The sequence below is a fragment of the Oryctolagus cuniculus genome, chromosome 8, assembly GCF_964237555.1.
Source record: "Oryctolagus cuniculus chromosome 8, mOryCun1.1, whole genome shotgun sequence".
NCBI lineage: Eukaryota > Metazoa > Chordata > Mammalia > Lagomorpha > Leporidae > Oryctolagus > Oryctolagus cuniculus.
This window is the reverse complement of record NC_091439.1, coordinates 17,234,752-17,257,630: the sequence shown is the minus strand read 5'-3', so window position 1 is coordinate 17,257,630 and position 22,879 is coordinate 17,234,752. Positions and strand designations below refer to the sequence as shown.

Below are 22,879 nucleotides of genomic sequence, written 5' to 3'. Positions count from 1 at the left end.
TCTCTCTGATAGTCTCGAAGGTTTATCCTAATTCAAGAAGCATGAAGGAGCTTTTCAGAAAAATCCTCACTTTTATTTAGACTTGGACGTGCTTTGCCCTCATTCTCCGGGTGTTCTGAGTTTCTTGAGCTGGATCACAGCAGTGAAGAACCCGCGTGGCTCAGCCAGAAGAAAGCAGCCGGAGGCAGGACAGAGACAGAATCCAGTGGCTGGCAAGAGTCCCATCTGGCTCTGGGTCCGCTCCCTCTTGCACGTAGTTACTCATTCTGTTATCTTACCCCATTGTCAAGATCAGGCAGCTGGTTAGTTTTGCTACCTCCCTTCTGTTTGATAACAAACTACCTCAAAACTTAGCCCATCTATAACTACTACCCTTCATCCTGTCTCTCTGTGTTGTAAGTCGGGAATTCGGGCAATTCTTCTGCCCCTTGTCACTTTCATTGGGGCCACGTGGTGGATTTCAGCAGTGTCTGAGCTTGTCTCATGGTGAGAGACTCACAGGGCTGGTACCTTGGCAGGATCAGCTGGAGGTCCGAGCCTGGCAGAGCTCAGCTCCCTCTCCATGCAGACTCAGAGCCTTTTGCTCCAGCAGTCACAGGCTCCAGTGTAGAACCTGCCCCTTCTTTCAGAGGTCAGACCTGGCACTGGGGAAGCATCATTCTAGCTACACTCCCTTTGTTGGAGTTGTCACAGGCCAGCCCAGTAGAAGAGCTCAGTGGAAGAAGTGTTAAAGAATTTGCAGGGTTTTTTTTAATGATACTTTATTTTTATGTTAATATAATAATATAAAGAGAACAGATTCAATGTGTTTCATAGATAGAATTCTAAGAATATTCTTTTAATCCATCGCACTTGCTTTCTCTTTGAAAGTCTTCCTTGCTACATTTTACCTCCAAAGCTTTTTTTTTTAATTTATCTATTTGTTTGAAACGCAGAGTTACAGAGATGCAGGGGCAGAGAGAGAGAGAGAGAGAGAGAATGAATGAATATATCTTCCATATGCTGGTTCACTCCCCAGATGGCCTCAATGGCCAGAGTTGTGCAGATTCAAAGCCAGGAGCCAGGAGCTTCTTCTGGGTCTCCTACAAGGGTGCAGGAGCCCAAGCACTGGGGCCATCTTCTACTGCTTTCCCAGGCCATAATAGAGAGCTGGATCAGAAGTGGAGCAGCCAGGACTAGAACCGGCGCCCATACGGGATGCTGGCACTGCAAGCAGCATCTTTATCCGCTACGCAAAAGTGTTGCCCCCCACCAAAGTTCTTTATGGCAATTAGTTTATCTATCACCTAAGAGATATAAATCTTGATCATTATAAATGGTCAATTTTGCCATCATTAAAGGTGTGCATATATAAAGATAGAAGTGCCACTTTATAGGAGTGATGAAATTAAATAAAAAATAAATTGTAACACATGCAGACATTCATTGACAGTCACCAGACAGAAATTTTTTTATTACAATTTTAATTTTTTTGAGAGGCAGACAAACAAAGACAGAGATCTTCCATCTATTGGTTCACTCCCTAAATGCCTACAACAGCCAGCATAGAGCTAGATCAGAACCAGGACTTTGGCTGGCGCCGCAGCTCACTAGGCTAATCCTCCACCTTGCAGCGCTGGCACACCGGGTTCTAGTCCCTGTCAGGGCGCCGGATTCTGTCCTGGTTGCCCCTCTTCCAGGCCAGCTCTCTGCTGTGGCCAGGGAGTGCAGTGGAGGATGGCCCAAGTACTTGGGCCCTGCACCCCATGGGAGACCAGGAGAAGTACCTGGCTCCTGCCATCGGATCAGCACGGTGCGCCGGCCGCAGCGTGCTGGCCACAGCGGCCATTGGAGGGTGAACCAACGGCAAGGGAAGACCTTTCTCTCTGTCTCTCTCTCTCACTGTCCACTCTGCCTGTCAAAAAATTAAAAAAAAAATTAAAAAAATTAAAAAAACAAAACAAACCAGGACTTCAATCCAGGTCTCTCATGTGGGTGACAGGGACCCAACTACTTGAGCCATCGTTTGCTACTGCCCAGGGTACGCATTAGCAGAATGCAAAGTAGAGTTGGGACTTGAACCCTCATATTCAGACATGGGGTACAGGCTTCCCAAGCAGGGACTTGATCCCAGGCACTCACACCTGGGGTACAGGCTTCCCAAGCTGTGCCCACACCAGAAATGTTTTTTTTTTATTTGTTTGTTTACTTATTTGTTTATTTGAAAGGCAGAGTGATGGGGGAGAGAAGGAAGAGTCAGGAGAGAGACAGACAGACAGACACAGAGAGAGAGAGCAATGTATTTTCTGTCTACTAGTTTAGTTCCTAAATGGCCACAACAGCCATGACTGGGCAGGCTGAAGCCCGGAGTCAGCAACTCCATGTAGGCTTCCCAAATGAGTGGCAGGGACTCAAGCACTTGAGCCATCCATCATCTGCTGTTTCCAAGGCACGTTAGCAGGGAGCTGGATCAGAAGCAGCATAGCCTGGCCACAGTTCAACACTCTGAGATGGTACACAGGTGCCCCAAGCAGCAGCTTAACCACCAACCCACCCCCCAGAAGTTTTTTATAAAAATACCTGAGCTTCCTTTTAATTCCCTTGATCCAGGAATCCCACTCAAGATAATTAATCCAGGAATGCCATTCAAAAAGAAAAATCTTAAATAAAAACATAATTATAGGTATATTACTCACAGCGCTAGAAGTGATGTGAACATAGGAGAAATATTTAAGTAAATTATATCAGTGTCTATTCTACTGTTTTAAATTGGTTAAGTGCATGCCTATGTAGAAACATGGGAGAGTATTTTTTCATGTAAATAAAGCTAAAAATAAAATTCATAACCGATGTTATTATAGTCTATATCCAACCCATGCCTATGAGAATAGAAATGGGCAAAGAATAAGAAGAAATAAAATAGATTATGTTGAAGTGATATATTTCAACTTGTTTTATTTTATAATATTTCAAAGTTCTCTCAGTCCTAAAATGTTTTCATGTAATGACTCTCCCAGACCATGCCTTAAAGAATCAACAGGCATGCATTGAATGCCTCTAGTCTTGAAAACATGTGAACATCTATTTATAGAGAGAGTAACAAACATCTTTACATTAAATAAAACAAATTTATACTTTTATTTTGGCATATCACATGACAGGATACAAGGTGACGTAATGGGAAAAGACTCCACTGCGAGTTGGCACAACAAAGCCCCGGCCCCACCCCTCCACATACACAGGAGACCAGGCAGAGGCCATGGCAGCTCGCCAGCCTTCGGGTTCCCAACCAGAACACCACAGGGAGGACATTCACCCCAAAGGTCTCTCCTTGTTTTTAAAGTATTTGATTCCGACTTTCTAAAAGTAGTAACTTTTCATCCACTGCCTAATTCAGGGCTAGCTCAAAAATTAGAGGAAAATCAGACCATAATGTGCTCTTGGCTTTGGCTAATAAGGTAAGACAAATGCACGGTACGAAAACGGACCACCACCACAGCGGCGATGATGCCATTTCTTCAGCACCTTGTGTTCTGGGTCCGGTGGCCACCCTATGAAATGGCTGCCCTGGGGAAGTTATGTTCCAAAGGGAGGGGTGGACATAGATAATAAACAACATAAAGAAAGAACACATTTCATAAGTCACATAGTAGCAAGTGTTGAGGAGGAAAATAAACCAAGAGAGGATCATTTCCAGCTCTCTGCTATGGCCTGGGAAACCAGCAGAAGGTGGCCCAAGTCCTTGGGCCCCTGCACCCACATGGGAGACCTAGAAGAAGCTCCTGGCTTCAGATCGGCCCAGCTCCAGCCATTGCAGCCATTTGGGGAGTGAACCAGTGGATGGAAGACCTCTCTCTCTTTCTCTGCCTCTCTGTAACTCTGCCTTTCATATAATAAGTAAATAAATCTTTTAAAAATGATCATCATCACACCTGTAAGAAGGGCATGTCTGTGCATGTGTGTCTCATGTCAGAAGTTCATATTTTTCACACCTTTCCCCACCACCACTATCACAAATTATTGATTCAAATTGATCTTATTTTTGTTGTCTCCCTCTCTCCTGAAGATATGATCATGGATCAGTGTGGCCACCAAAAGAAAAATACCCTAATTCTCCATGAAGTGAGTTCATGAAGGACATGAGTGAATAATTTGCTAAACTAGACACAAAATCAGTCTACTTATTAGAAATGGTTAGTTTACATTGGATTATGGATGTGTAGTATTCTGAGAAGTCATGACACATAAAATGAAGTTGGGTCAGTGGATATGAAGAGTCTTCAAAAAATTCTTGAAGATGTATGTTATAAAACAAATCATGCATGGATTTCCAAAATTCTTGCACCAAAAGAAATGTATCTTGTAATTCTATTTCCTATGAACTTTTTGAAGCTTCCTTGTCTACTCATCATAAGAATATGTTGACCAGATTGTATTACTTAAAACACCAGGTTAGGAAGTCTGACTTTCTCACTCTATGATGAGATAAGGTGTTTTATTTAAATCACTTAACAGTTCACGAGAAGAAATTGTTGTAACTCACTTGAAAGCTCTGGCATATAGACGTCCCGTCTCCATTCCTTTTGGCTTTTACTGGACATGAGGCTGCTAGTCCAATAAGGCAACAAAGAAACATAAACAGAAATGGAAAGCAAAATAAACAGCAATCTTGATCCCACTGGAAATAATCATAAATTTTCAAATGCAATCTTGGCTACATCGTAAAAGGATTTTCTTGTTCTGTTTGCATAGCCGTATTTTATTCCATTCTGAACTTACCATGACTTTTCCTAGAAATTTTTATTGTACATCAATCTTACTGGTCCAAAAAATCTTTTACAAAAAATTTCTCTAGCAGATTGAGCTGTTTATAGGCCATGAGGCATCTGTGTTACATATCCAAAGCTATAGTTTCTAAACAACAGGCAATTCCAGTGGAGAATTAGCATAATTCCTAGGAGTGGTGTTTGCACAGATGTACTGCATAGACATGCTGACAGTGCTCTCAATATTGGCAATGCAGGCTCACCCTAGAGATTCTAGGTAGCTTGTATGTTGTCATGGCTTTGTTGATTAATCCTCTACATTAAGTTACATGACCTGGGTACCCATGTGCACCTGTCTCCAATGCCTTGATCTGTTTTACAGCCTCCTTCTGGCACTTTCTAATGAAAGCTAAGAAAAGAAAATGTTTCCTTTCCATTACAACAGCAACAAAAATTTCAAGAATGAAGCCACAAAAATACCATGCCATGTTACAGGTCTTTTCTTAATAATACGTCTGAAACTAGTTAGCATCAGACCATCACATGAGGTCAGAGAGCATAGTTTCTAAACCAAACCTCCTTTACACCTAACATTTATGTGTGATTATTATCATAAAAATATTAAGCAATAAGGTAAGCATAAATTCTTAATGCCAGATAGTTTCTTGATTGACATATTTGTTCAGTTACACTGATATCCCATACTCTGTAGGAACCATTCTTTCCTCTTAAATTGTCAGCCCTAAAGATTAGGAACCAAGGTGTCTTTAAGTCAGTTTTATATACTCTAGCACAGGACCAAAATTTAAGAGATACAGTCATTTGTTGACATTTACCAGAAATATTTACCAAAACTGCCATCTTGAAACTAGCCCACTTTGATCTGATTTCTTTATTTCTGTGAGAGACAGAGACACAGAGAGCTCCCATACACTGGTTCACTCCTCAAATGCCCAAAATGCCCCCTACCTCATCCCTGACGCCTGGATCCTGGAGCCTGATCTCCCCCTGGGGTACAGAAACTCAATCACTGGAGCCATCACCTCCGTTTCCCAAGGTCTGCGTTAGCAAGAAGTTGAAGTCAGGAGCCAGCACCAGGAATCCAACCACCCAGGCACTCCAATGTGGGACACGGGCATCTTAGCCATGAGGCCACGTACCCACCCCACACGATCATATTTTGAGGATAGAAGTGATGGAACAAAGACACAAGCCTCGCCATTCTTGCTCATTGCCCAAAAAGATAAACTTTGGAATGTATTCCTTGCCCTTGAATCTCATCTGGGTCTTACACCCTATTAAGATTCATACCCCACCCCCTGATTCTTTCCCAGGTTCCCAAGGCCCTGCATGGCCACCTGAAAGACCTGTTCCAGGAATTCACCTCCACCTGTTACCCCCACCCCTAGCCCTCCTAAAATATAGAGACTTGGCCTCCTGGGGTCAGAGCCTTCTGCCGCGTGCTCCATCCATGTGCACGTTGGCAGTTGGTCACCCACCTTTACAGATTGATTTTCGCTGAATAAATTCAGTCTGGCTGTAGACTCGCATACCGTCTCCTCTCAATTCTGTGCTGTGCTTTTCTAACATTTGTGGTGCCCCGTGTGAAGAGGCTCCAATCTGCAACTCTTTTCCTAACAAGAAGAACAGAGAAAACAATAGAGTATCTGTGGTCACTACTCCCTAAGGATAGGTGGCCCTGCTTCATGGTATTTCATGTGTTCCTTTATAAATATATTAAGAAGAAAGAGAGATTCCTGGAACAAGTACCAGCAGCTCTCACGACCCCTCCCATCATTGAGTTTTCTCCCAGCTTACAAACAGAGACATACCTATTCATTGCTGCCATGCTCATAATTCTCTAGAGATCCTGCTAGACCACAAATAAAGGTCTCACACTCAGGCCTGCCAGACAGCTGCTTTCCAAATGGAAGGAGCTCCTAAAGACCCCGCTTGTTTTTCACACCAAGACACAAAAAAATTCCTACAAAACCAATGGCAGCTCACTGGCCAAGGGGAAGAATTTTCCAGCATTTTTTTAGTTGTTGTTATAATGGAAATAGCTCTAAAATTTCTTCACAACTTGATTTCATCACCCCATTTTTTTCTTTTTTCCTTCCAGGTACAGAGCGGTTGCCTCCTGGAGTCGTGTCCAAGGAATTGGGATTCCCTTGATTACAGCCATTGAAATCGTCTCCATCTGGATCCTTTCCTTTATCCTGGCCATCCCTGAAGCCATCGGCTTTGTCATGGTGCCCTTTGAGTACAGGGGTGAACAGCACAAAACCTGTATGCTCAATGCCACCTCAAAATTCATGGAGGTACGAATAGTTTGTAAAATGTGTTAAATCCACTCAAGATAGAAAGTGACTGACGCTTAGAATTAATTAAGGGATGGGGGTCTTTATACTTAATCATCATAAGACATGTTGCATCTTCTCAAGGCCAGATACGGATTACTCTGTCAGTTTAGTCAAACACACTTCAGCTGCGTGCAACACAGATGTTAAATCAGTGTTTATCTTCCTGAAGGCACTGTGGTGCTTACCATTCTTATATTGTGCAGCAGTAGACACAATTATTGTGCTGCACCAAGATAAGAATTCTGCAACTTACTAAGAAAGAGGGACTGGATGTTCAAGAGGACTTCAAAAAGTCTGTGGAAAAATGGAATTAAAAGATAAATTTAGGGGCTAATGTTGTGGCACAGAGGGTAAAGCTGCTGCCCGCGATGCCAGCATCCCTTATGGGCGCCGGTTCATGTCCTGACTGCTGCGTTTCCAATCCAGCTCCCTGCTAATGCTCCTGGGAAAAGCAGAAGAAGATGGCCCAGTGTTTGGGCCCCTGCCACCCACGTGGGAGATCCAGATGAAGCTCCTCGCTCTGGCTTGGCCCAGCCCTGGCCATTGCTGCCTTCTGGGGGAGTGAACCAGTGGATGGAAGATCTCTCTCTCTCTCTCTCTCTTTCAAATAAATAAGTAAATTTTACTTTAAAAGGTAAATTTATTTTGGTTCAAACAAGTTTTAAAATCCAAGATCATTTTTTCATAATATACATTTTCCATGAACTTTTTAGAGACCCTGCATGTGCATGGATTAAAACTTGTTGTACCAACATAAACATATCTCTTAATTCTACTTTTCATAACCTTCTGAAGTACTCTCATATGTAGATAATACTGTTTGCTTTTATACTACAGCTTTTCTTATTCTAGAATATGGAATATAATTTCCATCTGAGAGATACATGGGTGCCTACTTTGTGTTACTTGGGGAAATTGCACATTGCTCACTTATATTTTTTTAACTTTGTGTTTACTAAAAAAAGTAGGGTGTAGTACTAACATATTAGCATGGATTCTATGTCCAGTAAACAAATAATATAAATACAATACATACAGTATATAAATACAATAAAATTGCCAAACTATTTTTTTAAAGATTTATTTATTTGAAAGACAGAGTTACAGAGAGAGGTAGAGTCACAGAGAGTGAGGTCTTCCATCCTCTGGTTCACTCCCCAGTTGGCCATAACGGCCAGAGCTGAGCTGATCTGGAGCCAGGAGCCAGGAGCCTCTTCCAGGTCTCCCACTCAGGTGCAGGAACCCAAGGACTTAGACCATCTTCTACTGCCTTCCCAGGCCATAGCAGAGAGCTGGATTGGAAGTAGAGCAGCTGGGACTTGAACCCGCACCTATATGGGATGCCAGCACTGCAGGCTGGGGCTTTAACTTGCTGTGCCACAGTGCTGGCCCCGCCAAACTTTTTAATAAGTGTTTTAGCTTAAATTCAGTTATTCTTTAACACACCTAACCACATTAAAATTTCTCTGAAAAAATTAATTACAGGATTGGCTAGATTGGAAAACATGATTAAAATGCATATTTCCTTTGCTAAACTAGTTACACGTGGACTAAGGAGGAAAACCAAAAGGATAACTATTTCTCTTAAATCAGCATAATTTAGTGCTTTGAAGTAAGTTTCATGCAGCTCAGATTCCACACATAATCATTTACAGACATCTCCAGGTACATTTTCTTAAGTTGGAAAATTCAAAAAATTAGTGGTTTTGCAGTTGACCAGTTATTCTGCAAGGAAACTCTTATTTTAAAAAATTAAAAGCACTCAGGAAAACTGCCAATCTGGCAATCTTAAAACTGTGGTTCTTCTATTATGGACTGATTTTTAATAAGGTCAGTCTCCACAGTGGAAAACAAGAGAGACAGTAGGAGGTTGTCCAAATCTGGGCCATGTGAATAGGCAATCCAGAGATTGCAGACAAATCATCAGAGGAAGGAGGCTGCTACCAGTCTTCAGAGCAACACAGAGTCCAGGGCTTCCTCCTTCAGGATGGCTCTCCTCTCCTAAGTGTTCATGCAAAGAGGGCTGCTGTTCACACGGGAGGCTTACAGGGTGGCAGAGGAGGGTAGGAATTGAAGGAATAATATTATAGCGCTCATTCCAAGACTGAAGTCCTGTTCTTTTTCTCTATTTCCTCCCATTTGTCCACTTCTACTTTGCCCTACCCTAGACCGACCTGAGGCACTCCCACATCCTTGCTGGTGGCCCCCTTCTCAATAGGCCTCTGCCGTGGAGGGGGCAGGGGACTCCATCCCAACCCTTCTACAGCTGCGTCTGGGTCATTCACACCCAGACAGCAATGCCTGGGAAGAAGGGGCAACAAAAAAGGAGTGCTTGTGTTGCACTTAAAAAAAAATTTTAAGGGCCCTTTGGATTTTAATTTTTCTTTCAAACTTCAGGACTGAAATCCATCCACAGTGTGATAGGGATATGAAAATATTTGTATAAGCAGATTTGAATAAACTAATTCTTTTCAGAGTTTGCACTTAACCTGAGGATACACTTCAGGGGTCTGTGAGCTTGGATGAGAAAGAAATTATGTGTTTATTTTCACTGACTTCCAACTGAAATTTATCATTTCCTTTGATTAAGAATATACCAAGAAACAATAATTGTATTTAAAAGTACCATAATTTTTTCACTAATAGAAATAACACACATTTTATACCCCATAACATTTGTACTCACGTGTCAAAATGTCATAGACTCACTACTACTCCAAAATTCTGGTGGTCATTGGAACCACCTTTGTTATTTTAAGAAAACACATGTATTACTGTAGTGGAATTTAATGGCTATGTTTCAATATAATTAGTGTCTGTTATAATCATTATATATATATACACATATATGTATACATATAAATAATATCCTCAGAAGTGATTATAGTGTTCACCAAACTTCCAAAGAGGTCTGTGGCATGAAAACAGTTAAGCACCCCATCCTCAAATGTTTTTGTCCTCAGAAACCATTTTTAGATCATTTTAATAGACACGTTATAAATGTAGCTCACGGGACCTCTTTCTATATTCAGAAACCGTCCAGTTTTTCACAGAGCAGCAAGCTTATTTTTTTACTGTGGGAACTGAGATATTACGGGAGGCAGCATTATCCTTAGTAAATAAACAATCTGCAGGCCGTTGTAAGGAAGGAACAAGCATTGCTTCCCAAGTTGGTGATTAATTTAGTGGGAAGAAGAACTTGGAGATCATTTTCCAACTTCCATTTTTATAGGGCATTAAGTTTCCTCCTTTTAAAAGATATACAGCTGAATAATCTTGGTATTTACAAATCCTGCTCACTCCCAGGAGATAATGCTTAAATGTGCCTGCAGATAAGGTATGCGACCTCAATGGCTTCCAGGTGGTAAGTATTAAAAGAGGGAGAAAGAGCATAGTTATTGATGGCTCAGACTGGCTGGGTTTGAGGTCACATAGCTGGCATACCAGGCAAAGGGTTAACTCCCATTAACCAAAGCTACACAGATAAGCCATTCATAACCTTCACTGTGTCCAAACAATATGTTCACTTTCAGCACACTTTAACCACAATAGCTAAAAGTGAAGCAGGCACTAGCAAAAGTTTGGAGCTCATCAGTAAGGAAAAACAGGCCTCCAATCATGTTTTATGGGCTTTCAAAAGAAATTCTTTATTGACTGGGGCTCTTCCGTTGTGTAACTGAAATCAACTTGAGTTTATAAAAAGTATCCTTGTTGGAATAATCTTTAGATGCTGTTCCTTCATGTGCTATTATAAACCCAGGGTAACTTCTGGAGTTTCAAAGCTGACTGAGCTTTGAGCACCAGCACAGGCCCACTCGTTATGTGAGTACTTCAAAAAGTTTGTGGAAAATGGAATGAAAAGTTTATTTGGGTGCCAAAACTTCCTGAAATCCATGCATAGTCTTTTCATAACACTTCCCATGAACTTTTTGAAGACCCCACCCCCACCCCAGACGAGCAGAGAACGTGAATATACAAACATATCTTTCGGCCATGTGAAGATCTGGAAGCTCCCAGAGGCATTGCACAGTTGGCTTACGTTACTCTGCCCCCTTCTTCACAGTTCTACCAAGATGTGAAGGACTGGTGGCTCTTCGGCTTCTATTTCTGCATGCCCCTGGTGTGCACCGCAATCTTCTATACCCTCATGACTTGCGAGATGTTAAACAGAAGGAATGGCAGCTTGAGGATTGCCCTCAGTGAACATCTGAAACAGGTGAGTCTGCTAAGATCATGAAAACATGGCCAAGGCTCTGTTGTCCTTGACAGCAACAGACTGACAAATATGAGTACGGTCAGGCACCACATAATAATGTTCTTGGTCAATGACACTTGCATAAGGGATGGTGGATTATAATAGGTGAAAAATTCCCATTGCCTATGCTTTTACTGTGTCTTTTCTAGGTTTAGTTTGTTCAGTTACACAAATACAATGTTATAGTTGCCTACAACAATCAGTAAATTAATATATACTGTACAGGTTTGTAGGCTAGGAGCAACACGCCAGACCATCTAGCCCTGTAAGTATACTCCATGATATTCATGCAATGACAAAATCACCCAATTACACATTTCTCGAAATGTATCCCCATTACTAAGTGACTAACGACTGTATTAGATTTAGCCTGGCATCCTAGAAATCTTATTATCTTGTAATTCTTTTCTTCAAAGTTACAGTACTGGGAACTTCTTTAGTGAAATGAGAGTCTGCCAGTGAGACAGGTGGTCCCAGAAGCTGGGCCCAAAGAGAACAGAATAATTCATTGATTGTGCAGGGAGTCCATGTCTAAGTGGGTGCCCATGCAATGAACTAGGCTTGGCGTTGTGCCAAGACTAGAAGAAGCCTCGGACCTCCTTCCATTGCAGGTGTTGCAATCTTGTAGAAATAAAACTCAAACATGAAACAACTGGAAAGCAGTCACAGGAGTGTTCAAAGTAGCCTGTGCTATAGAAAGCAAGGGAGGTTATGAGATAGTCACAGGGAAACTATTGCTGGACGTGGGAGATTGGACAGGGCCTTGGAAGAGCCATGGGATTTAGTGAGGAAGAACAGGAGTCTGGTTAAAACAAAGAGTGGGCATCATGTATGAGGGAAGTGGGAAACAGGAAATGAACCTCAGTAAAGCAACATCGACAGTAAGACTCTTGATAGGAAATGGGCTCAGAGTTCTAGAAGACATTTTCAATAGGAAGCTAATCTTGGGACCTCCTGGTAAGCAAATAAAACAGTTAAAACTTCGGGCTTAGAGGGAAAAACAGACTCACTGGCTCTGTGACCTTGGTCAGACTGCCTCATCTCTGAGCCTGTAGTTTCTTGTAAAACACATGTAATAATACATCCTGGGGCTTACCTAAAGCATGTGAGCTACCTAATAGTTCCCATCTCCTGGTAGGCACTCAGCAAACGTTAATTTACATTAATTCAAACAGGAATACAGACTGCTGGTAATGTTTCATCACAGCAGAGAAGTATATGAGGAAGTCTAACCACACCAAAAGTTCATGTGAGTTGAGGCCTGTTTATCTGTCTTTTATGCAATTACCGTACACAGCCTCATTCCTCATCAGCAACTCTTTTCAACTACTCTACTGCTTTTCCTGAGCCTCAGCTCCCCATCTATAAATTGAGGATAATAATATATGAATCAGTGTTACCATGTTACCATGAGAATCAAAGGAATGAATGTGCATGCATGTACTTTGTAAAATCTCACGTAGCACACAAATGGTAGCTATTATCTTTTATTGACATTCAGCAGGAAAATTGCATTGAGAAACCTCAGTATGACTTTGTTCAGGCATGAATGTTTCAAATACTCTAGAAGTGAACATATTAAGCACGTGTTACCTCTCATTCCTGCAATGGAGTTAATTTAGAATGGATTTGTAAAAAAAAAAAAAAGTGTTTTAATGGTGATTTTTCTGTTGCCATCATATTGAATGTGTACCTTCTCTGAAAATAACTAAATAGGGAATGGGAACAATAACATACTTTATATTGCTATCACAGTTTAAGTTTTTAAAGAGTATTTGATTCCTCTAAGCATCCTGTGAAGTAGGTGGGTCAGATATTATCCTTATTATACAGGTAGTTAAGAGGTTTACTCAACTAAATGAGATAAGAACCAACAGATACCAGACTGTCTCGGCAATGTATTGATATTATTTGTTGGAATGGCAGAGTGACAGAAAGGGGAAAAAACAGAGAGATCTTTCACCCACTGGTTTACTCCCCAAATAGTTGCAATGGTCGAGGCCATACCAGGCCAAAGCCAGCAGCCTGGAACTCCATCTGGGTTCCCCCACATGGGTAATAGGGGCCCAAGCACTTGGGCCATCTTTTGCTTCTTTCCCAGGTGCATTAGCAGGGAGCTGAAGCAGAAGCAGAGCATCCAGGATTCGAACCAGCACTCTGATATGGGATGCAGGCATTGGAAGCAGTGGCTTAACCTGCTGTGCCACAATACTGGCTGTTTCTACTTCTTAAAAGGCTTACCTTTAGTGCTGTCATTGTGGCACAGCATGTTAAGCCACCACCTGTGACACCAGCATCCCATATGAGCGCTGGTCTGCCTGCTCAGCTTCTGACCCAGCTCCCTGCTAACACACATGGGAAAGCAGAAGATGGCCCATGGCTTCAGCTTCGCCCAGCTCGGGGAGTAGACCAGGGGATGGAAAATTACTCTCCTCTGCCCTCCGCTCCCCTTCCTTCCCCTCTCCTCTGCTCACTCTCTGTAACTTTGCCTTTCAAATAAATCCTAAAAAAAAATAAAAATAAAAAAGTCAGAGTGCACTTGAAAAGAAACCTCTTCCCCCATGCCCTGCCTTTCTACTGTTCTGAGTGCACTCTTTCTCTATACACAAAAAGACCAGTTTCAAAGAGCTGCCATCCCTGCAGATCGGAGTTCTCTGTTTCCTCCCTTAGTCAGCGCCCCACAGCCATATCCCCACCAGCCCTGTAACCAGGAAAGGGTAAAGAGCTCCGAGTTTGTTGGGCTAAAGCAGTAATTTGTGACAACTGCCATGGGAGATATTTGAATGGCTCCACTCATCATGTGAGTTTATTGTTGGCTTCCCTGAGTTAACGTTCCCTGCTTTGGGTTGCAATTTTCCCCAAACCTCTTTGTGCACTCATCATTCATTTTCGTGTTCCATTCAGTCACCTTGCCAACTTTTAACTCACGTTTCCCCACACCCACCTACACCCACACACACTCAGCCCCAGAGTTGGCTCACTGCAGCCAGTTCCCACCTGTCTCTTGACCCTAATAACCAACTGGAAGCCAGCAAACCTCCTGGCAGCTGCCACAACACATCGTTAGTAACTCCTTGATCAGAAAGCTAGACTCAGAATTTAGCTTAAATTGTTATATATATATTTACTTGTTTGAGAGAAAGAAGGAGCTCAGGATTTTGCTGGTTTACCCCTGAAATGTTTGCAATGACCAGGGCCAGGCTGAAGATGGGAGCCAGGAACTCAATCCAAGTCTCCCACATGGTTGGCACGGACCAAACTACTTGAGCCATCAGTGCCGCCTATTAGGGTGTGCATTAGCAGGAAGCTGGAATCAGGAGCAGAGCCAAGCACTGAACGCAGGCACTCTGATATGAGATGCAAGTTGTCCTAACCAGATTCTTAGCTGCTCAGCTGAACACTCACCTGGGACTCAGAACCTTAAGGCAGAGGCCCTGGGAGGCAGTGCATTCTCCTGGCTCTTCTTGGAGCTATGTCCCTGAAGCCGGCTGCCACCTTATTGCATTGTTCTTTGACCTCGTGGAAGAACACTGAGTTTACTGTACTTTTTTTCCTCTTTCCTTTAGCGTCGGGAAGTGGCAAAGACTGTTTTCTGCTTGGTTGTTATTTTTGCTCTTTGCTGGTTCCCTCTTCATTTAAGCCGTATTTTGAAGAAAACTGTGTATGACGAGATGGACAAGAACCGATGTGAATTACTTAGGTATGACTTTGTGTGCCCATGAGGAAATGGGTTGTTCTGCTTTTTGTGTTTCAAGTACTTAACAAAACCATTTTGTCTACATTATCAATAGCCCCCAAAATTAAAAATTTAAAAATCAACTCTTCTTCTTTACTGACATAGCCTGCACCTGCTCCCAAGGTGTGTGCCAGTCACAGCCAGTCATGTCTATACTCTTGGCACACCCCTCCTGAGGCTGTATGTAAGGGTTTGAGGGAACTAAGTAGGTGATCTGTTACCGTCTCACCATTGAAGCTGCCATTTTCAAAAATACGTTTACAGTTTACATTTGTACAATCTCTATAGGGTTCGGTGCAGTAATTCCATACATGTATACCATATGTTAAGATCAAATCAGGGTAATTAGCATTTCCACTTTACCACGTATTTACCACTTCTATGTGTTGGGAAAATCAGGACTCCTCCAGTTACTTCAGAATACAACATAGGTTGTAGACCGTGATTATCCTGTGCTACAGAACACCAGGATGAATTTCTCCTTTCTAGCTATACTTTGGTACCTGCTATTTAACTCTCTGTCCCTTCTGCCCCCTTACTCTCCTAGTCTCTGATGACCACCGTTCTACTCTCTTCCACAAAAATCAATTTTTTTAGCTTCCACAAATGAGAACATGCAATATTTGTCTTAAACAAGCACTTTTTACAACTCCTAACTGTAAGAAATAGCTTCTGGGCAAGAAAACTGCTTATCCTAAGGATAAATGCCAGCGAGCAGGTTTTTAAAAAGTTGTTCTAATCATTCTGCATTATTTATTTTCCTCCAGCTTCTTGCTGCTCATGGATTACATCGGTATTAACTTGGCGACCATGAATTCATGTATCAACCCAATAGCTCTATATTTTGTGAGCAAGAAATTTAAAAATTGTTTCCAGGTAAGGCTGTTTGCAAGCATTTTTTAAGGACAACCAAATGAGTCTATTAAGTAGCCAAAGGCATGGCCAATCCCACTTGGAATATTACTTTAATCAGCTGTACTCTTTTTCAGTAGAAAAGTGGAAGCCATATTGTTGTTACCCAGAAAGAGGTGCAGATTGTTAGCATAGTAGGAAAGCAGCATCTATACAGGCAACATTTTCAGAGGTTAAAATTAAAAGGACATAATTATATGCCAGTTTAGTGCCATCTGTTGAAAAGAAATGCGCACATCTTACCTTCAGGCCACGCAGAGTACGGAAAACCTATTCACCCCTTCAATTGCATTAGACTTTAAACAAAGTATCAACAGAACATAAACACTGTCGTTAAGAAAGTGATCCTTAAATGCTCTTTTATAATACATTTATTAATAGCCACTTGAAGGGAAAAATTGCCTATTGCTCTGGAAATCTGAACTACTATAATTTCCTTTGAAATCAGTTTTCTTCTGTTTTCAAACCTCCTTCCAGCCAAGCCAACCAGGTCTCCAGAAGCTGCAAGTGTATCTGTATCATTTCTCCTGTTCCTGGAATGACTTTAGCATGGGCTTAAATCCTAACTGGATTCTGTTATCTTGGACCAGGATGTTTAACTTTAGCTCTTGGTACATATTAGGCAGAGCAGCAAAGAGGTCAGGGCACTGGCTCTGGAAACAAACAGCCCTGCTGAACATGACAGCCCTGCACTTGCTGTCTGACCTGGGTCTGGCCAGTGTCCCTTCTGCTTCCTTAGTTCCTTGTCTATGAATCAGATGATCACAGCACCTATCTCCTAAGAAGGGTTTAAGAAATTAATGCATGTAAAACCCTTGAAGCAGTAAGTGCTCAATATCAATTATTAGGGATAGAGAGGGTAAACACAGTAACTGGCCCCCTGGAACTCGTGATTCGAAAGGAGACAGATGTGTAGTAGCCAAAGAATCATACAAAGAGTTGAAAGTTGATATGGACATTTTTAGCCGCCTTATTTTTAGGTCTCTTTGAAATGGTTTACCAGGCACAAAATACTCTGTGTAAAAAGGACCAACATGCAGGCTATAACCAATCCATTTTAAAAGGTGGAAAACATTTGCTAATTAATTTATGTGTTAATGAAGGGAAAAGAGAAACTAAGGAACATATTCTCGGGAATTAGACGTATCTTTTGCTAGATCTTCCTAAAAAGGTGACATACAAAGGGAGAAATCTGGCAATCATGGATTCCGATTCCGGTTTTGCCTCTTAGTCACCTCCCAGGGTCTGGCTGTCCTAGAACTCACACCCAGAGTTGCCGAGAGGAGCAGAGGAGGTCCCTGATGCTGAGAGCCACCCAGGGGGTACCCCTCCCAGTCCTTACTATGCACACCCGCCCTAAGCCCTGAAGAACTCTGCTCTGGCCAACACTGCCTTGCACTTGACCAACAGATTTGCAGTGAAACCCAAGGGATTTCTTTGTGTGCTCTGAATGGAAAGTTGACTTCTGAGACGATAGCGGGGAGGGGAGCAGGCTCCATGCTTCTAGGAACCACTGAAGCTCACTGCCCTCCAACGTGTACAAACACTGACACGGGGGTGGCAGGAGCAAGGCCTGCTTGTTTGTTTGGCCCGGAAGGAGTTGGTAGCTCCCGTTATTTACCGTCTGTTCCCTTTCCCAGTCGTGCCTCTGCTGCTGCTGTCACCAGTCCAAGAGCCTGATGACCTCGGTCCCCATGAACGGCACAAGCATCCAGTGGAAGAACCACGACCAGAACAACCACAACACAGAGAGGAGCAGCCACAAGGACAGCATTAACTAAGCTATCAGGAGGCAGCACGCGAAGCCACCCTTCCTGTCCCAGCAGAGAACCAACGACAAGCACCCATCTCTCCGGAAGTCTCTCCTCCGACCCCTTTTCCTTCACTCAGTCCCCCCCCCAAGAAAAAGAGTTTTCTAGATGCTTTCCAAAACAGCATGGGGGGTGGGGTTATGCCCTCAAAGTCTATGAATCTGACCTCTGTAATCTACAAATCCTGCAAATTATCAGCACTAAAAAATGGTAGGAGCTGAGGGAGAGTGGAGACTGTCAATTGGAACCAGAAGGGTATTTACTACTTTTGCATGAAAATAATTTTCAGGTGCATGACTGGCTTTCAAGGCTGTTCCTTCCAACAGTCAAAAAGAACCAGTCACCACCCACATGTAGAGATTATGACAATTTTTTTTTTTTTTTTTTGACAGGCAGAGTGGACAGTGAGAGAGAGAGACAGAGAGAAAGGTCTTCCTTTGCCGTTGGTTCACCCTCCAATGGCCGCCGCTGCAGCCGGCGCACCGCGCTGATCCTGGCAGGAGCCAGGAGCCAGGTGCTTTTCCTGGTCTCCCATGGGGTGCAGGGCCCAAGCACCTGGGCCATCCTCCACTGCACTCCCTGGCCATAGCAGAGAGCTGGCCTGGAAGAGGGGCAACCGGGACAGAATCCGGCGCCCCAACCGGGACTAGAACCCGGTGTGCCGGCGCCGCAAGGTGGAGGATTAGCCTATTGAGCCACGGCGCCGGCTCAGATTATGACAAATTTTTTAAATGAGGTGTTTTTTTTTTTTTGGTCAAACACATTATGAGTTTAAATCATCTTTATTTGAAATGTCATTCATTGTCAATAATTTTTAAGACATAATAGTCTAAAAATGATCATTTGAGCTTATTTACACATAAAAAGAAAAAATGTTCAGGTGAGTGTTCAGTGTTTCTCCTGTCACTGTTTTATTTTTTTAAATGTGAATTCTAAAACTACAACAAATATAGGCACTGAAACCATAGAGAACCACATACAGCAATTGAATAGCTGCTATTCAGACAATTTTTAAGAAACTTCTATTTCTTTTTTAATGGGAGTTTCATTATAGATCTTAAACCTTTTTGTTAAATTCAAAAATAACACCTGGATAAAATAGTTTTATTTTTCATAAGCCCAATTTTTTCTATGTAAGTTTACATAAAATCAATATCGTGAACCAAAATTCACGTGTATGTGTCATGTAACTATGCCTGAGACTTTTAATACAAATGTATAGGAATCTAAAGCCAAAACTAGGAAAAGAATATCAAATATTTTAGAAGATTGGAAATTGAGATTTTTATAATAGTAACAAATAAACATATATAATGCATATATAATAGTCCTACTTCAGAAAGTTCATGGAAATGGAATAAAAAGATAAGCTGTTACATTGAGGGGTAAGACACCCATGTCCCAAGCTGGAGTGCCCGAATCTGAGTTGTTCCAACTCTGGCTCCTGACTCCAGCTTCTTCCTAATGCAGATCCTAGGAGACAGCAGGTGATGGCTCAAGTAATGGGGCTTTTGCTGCCCACATAGGAGACCTAGACTGAGTTCCCGGCTCCCAGCTTCAACCCCCATCCAGCCCCAGTCACTACAGGCATTTGGGGAGTGAACCAGTAGATGGGCATGTCCTCCATCTGCCTGTGTGTGTGTGTGTGTGCACAAATTTTTTGAAAAAATATAGAAAAAGAAGTTTATTTTTGGTACAAAAACTTTGAAATTAATGCATAGTTTTTTTTTCATAATATACATTTCCCACGAACTCTCTGAAGACCCTTTTATATATACATTATTTATATCCCTTTGTATTCTAATTTCTCTTAAAATGTTATCAGGCAGTAAGACTTTCTGGTTATTCCCTTTTCCATCTAAGAAGCACAATTTCCAAGTGGTCAGATGAGTTTATCATGTCAGTGAAACAGTTATTCCCAAATGCTACCATGAACTTACCATTTTTTACTTCTCTGATAATGAACCTTTATCCCCACCCCAGCCCCTACTCTTCATATGGTCACCATTTCAAAGGGCCCACAGCAACTTTTCCTGGATATTTTTCCAGATGTTTACAGACTGTGAGTATAGCAAAAAAAAAAAATACTTTTACAGTGTGTGTATATGTGTATATATGTATATATATATAAACAACTGTAAATTTCTTTTAGTGATTTTTCTGTGATTGTCTTCATGGAATGTATGTGTTGCTAGGCATGTGTGTGATGGCATGTATGGATTTAATCTAATAATAATACTCTGTTGTGCCAAATTACATATCTATGTGAATCTAGATGATTGTTCATCATGACAACTCGTCTCAGTCAGTGTTCACCTGTAAGACTTTGTGTTTATCAATCTTGTAGCCATGTTACTATTGCAAATGGAATATGGGAGGTAATATACAGTGGGATGAGCCAATGGTTAACAATATAGGACTTTGGTTGGTTGGATGATTGGTTTGATAAAGCAGTATTTGGGGTCATATTTCCTGTGCTGGAGCAAAATTCATTACGTTTTGAAGTATTATATTCTAATTAATCCTCAAAGTGATGGGGAGGTTAACAGTTGTCTGATGTGTCTCTGATTTATCATCAGATAAAGTACTGATGAAAAATTAGCAAAGCTAATTTTGGGGCCTTATTTTAGCAGACACAAGTAAAATAATATTGGGTTTCAGTTGCCTGGACTGTAGGGCTAAGAAATCCCACTCCTTTGTGTGTTAGTCAAATTCCATTATTCCACTGTTGCATCACAAGCAGTGATATATGCCTATAATAAAAGCCATAGGATCACACCACTTTGTTTATGCAATTATTTTTTAAGATGCCTTGTTTTTTGCATATAAAAATTTTATTTTATAAACAGAAAATCATAGATTTCTGAATACCTACACTAGCTTTGATATGCATTTTGTTTATTGACTGGTAAATAAACATGGTTTACTGGTAAGAATATTTCCAATTTCTACCTTTACCTTATCTTTCCCACAATTAACTTTGTAGGAATGAGCCATAAGCCAAGGCCCTAAGTTGGCAGTGGTCCATAGGTATAAAATAAAAGTTTACAGAAGCCTCAAAAATGTCTCTTCATTTTGCATAGCTCTTCCTAGAACACGTTTGTTACATAATACCTATTGCAAATCTCTCCCTACAAATAGCCAAGTAAGCAATTTTAACTTTCTAATAGATACTTAACAGAATTTTATCTTCAGCCTGCTTTGTTGTACAGAACATTTAACTCTCCCAGTCCTTCCCTCATTCACCTTTCCAGTAAAAATTTTAAATATTATCTGAGAGGTAGAAACACAGATCTCCCATCCCCGGCTCATTCCTGAAATGCCTACAATGGCCCCAGCCACAGCCAGGAGCCCAGAACTCAATCCAGGTCTCCCACATGGGCAGCAGGAGCCCAGATAAGCCACCACCTGCTGTCTCCCAGCGTCTGCCTTAGCAGGAAGCTGGAGTCAGAAGCCAGAAATTGAATGGATTCCCTAGTATGGGCTGTGGTCATCTTAACCACAAGGCTAAATTCCCACGGCCTTTCCAGTAAAGTTTGTTGAGCATCTACTATGCACCAGGAATTCTTCTAAATAATGAGGAAATAGAAGTGAGCAGGGCAGGCAAAGTGCCTGCTCTAACACAGATTGCATTCTAGAGGAGTTAGGCAGTAGGCAGTTGCAGTCAATGAACACCATGTCAGACACCTTTGAGACTCATATATATCCAACTGCTTGACACCTCCAATTGGATCCAAAATGATGCTCATGATAGCGCCCTGCCTGTCCCACTGTAATATTCCTCTACTCAAAGACAATTGAATCTTTTGAGTTGTTCAGGGCAAAAACTTTGATATCATCTCTCATTCCTTTCTCTCACAACATCCACCCAACATCTCCATAGATTGTATCTTCAGAACCTACCCTGAACCTGAGCACATCTCTGTCTCCACTTTACCTCCCTAGTCCCAGCACCACCTTCTCTTGGCAGGACAACAGTAACCAGCTCCTATCATGCCTATTTGTTTCCAGCCTTTTAAAACCTTACTCTGACTGGAGCCTGTCCTCTCCTAGAAGTCAGTAGGTTAGGTTAGGCTACCCAGCATCCTCTGGTGATTTTTCTAATAGAACTAAGAAAGAAAGAAAGAGTCCTTTTCCCCCTGTGGCAGGGCTAAGGGTTATGCACCTGAGAGCTACTGGTCACCATGGTTTGAGTATCATGAAGAAAGTCAACCTGGACAGTCACAAAGAAGAAAAAAGCATTCAAGTCCTCAGTTCTGGTTTTCCCATGGCTTGGGTAAGACAGCACTTCTACCTTTTTGCCTATCCTAGTTAAATTTGGTTTTCTATTGCCTGCAACACACATATCCTAAGATCCTCCTATCCAAGTCATCTTGATTTATGTTTAGTAGGCATTTGAATTAATAGACTTGGTTTTTTTAGAGCAGATTTAGCTTGTAAGAAAAACTGAGCTCCAATTGCAGAAAGCCCCAAATGCCCTTTTCTTTCTGCTCTGCTAGACTCCCCTATTACTGGGTCTTGCATTAGTGGGGAGCATTGGTTACAGTTAATGAGTGTGTACTGATGCAATACTATTAACTCAAGTCCATAGTTTACCTTAGGGTTCACTCTTTAAGCCTACAAGCTGTGAGTTTTGACAGATGCATAGCCATCTATTTATCATCATGGTATTCAGAGACATTGCATCACCTAAAAATCCCCAGAGTTCCACCATTTCAGCCTTCCCACCCTGCCTCCCCTCTCAGTTGATGTCTTTACTCCATACAGAGGGCACGCCCACCATTACATTGTGCTAACTGCTGGGAATATGAAATTGGATGTTTAAATAAATAAATACAGTGACATGCTCAGTGGTGACTCAGCTGATGTGTGAAAGACACAACTGGGAGAACAGTCAGAATTCTTTTAACTTCAGCCAGTAAACACTGCAGACTATGTGTGGGGACCTCTGCTTCTACAGCTCTTAATTTAGTTAAATACATCACTGCTATGAGAATAGCATAATAGGCATATAGAAGGTACTTCAAATAATTCATGAAAATAGAATTAGAAGATAT

The 22,879-nt window shown here is 41.8% G+C and overlaps 1 protein-coding gene and 1 long non-coding RNA gene across 4 annotated transcripts in view; one reads left to right on the top strand and one right to left on the bottom strand.

The window, feature by feature from the left end:
* The window catches only part of EDNRA (endothelin receptor type A), an 84,904-nt gene extending 64,019 nt beyond the window's left edge, over nucleotides 1-20,885 (top strand). Inside the window, exons 4-8 of one of the 2 annotated variants that reach the window (XM_008267274.4) lie at nucleotides 6,868-7,066; nucleotides 11,172-11,324; nucleotides 14,930-15,063; nucleotides 15,867-15,975; nucleotides 17,652-20,885. In XM_008267274.4, coding sequence (XP_008265496.1) covers nucleotides 6,868-7,066; nucleotides 11,172-11,324; nucleotides 14,930-15,063; nucleotides 15,867-15,975; nucleotides 17,652-17,792 — 736 coding nt within the window. In that variant the 3' untranslated portion in view covers nucleotides 17,793-20,885. The remainder of the gene's footprint in view (nucleotides 1-6,867; nucleotides 7,067-11,171; nucleotides 11,325-14,929; nucleotides 15,064-15,866; nucleotides 15,976-17,651) is intronic. The other variant, NM_001105674.1, reaches the window with a different exon arrangement.
* LOC103350684 (uncharacterized) lies at nucleotides 1,948-17,654 on the bottom strand. 2 transcript variants are annotated; one of them, XR_007909379.2, is made up of 5 exons: nucleotides 16,255-17,654; nucleotides 14,769-15,020; nucleotides 6,245-6,379; nucleotides 5,715-5,804; nucleotides 1,948-4,584 (listed from the first exon to the last, which is right to left on the bottom strand). It is a non-coding gene; the product is annotated as an uncharacterized lncRNA (long non-coding RNA). The 2 variants fall into 2 exon arrangements; XR_007909381.2 differs by lacking the exon at nucleotides 5,715-5,804.
* Nucleotides 20,886-22,879: the final 1,994 nt, after the last annotated feature.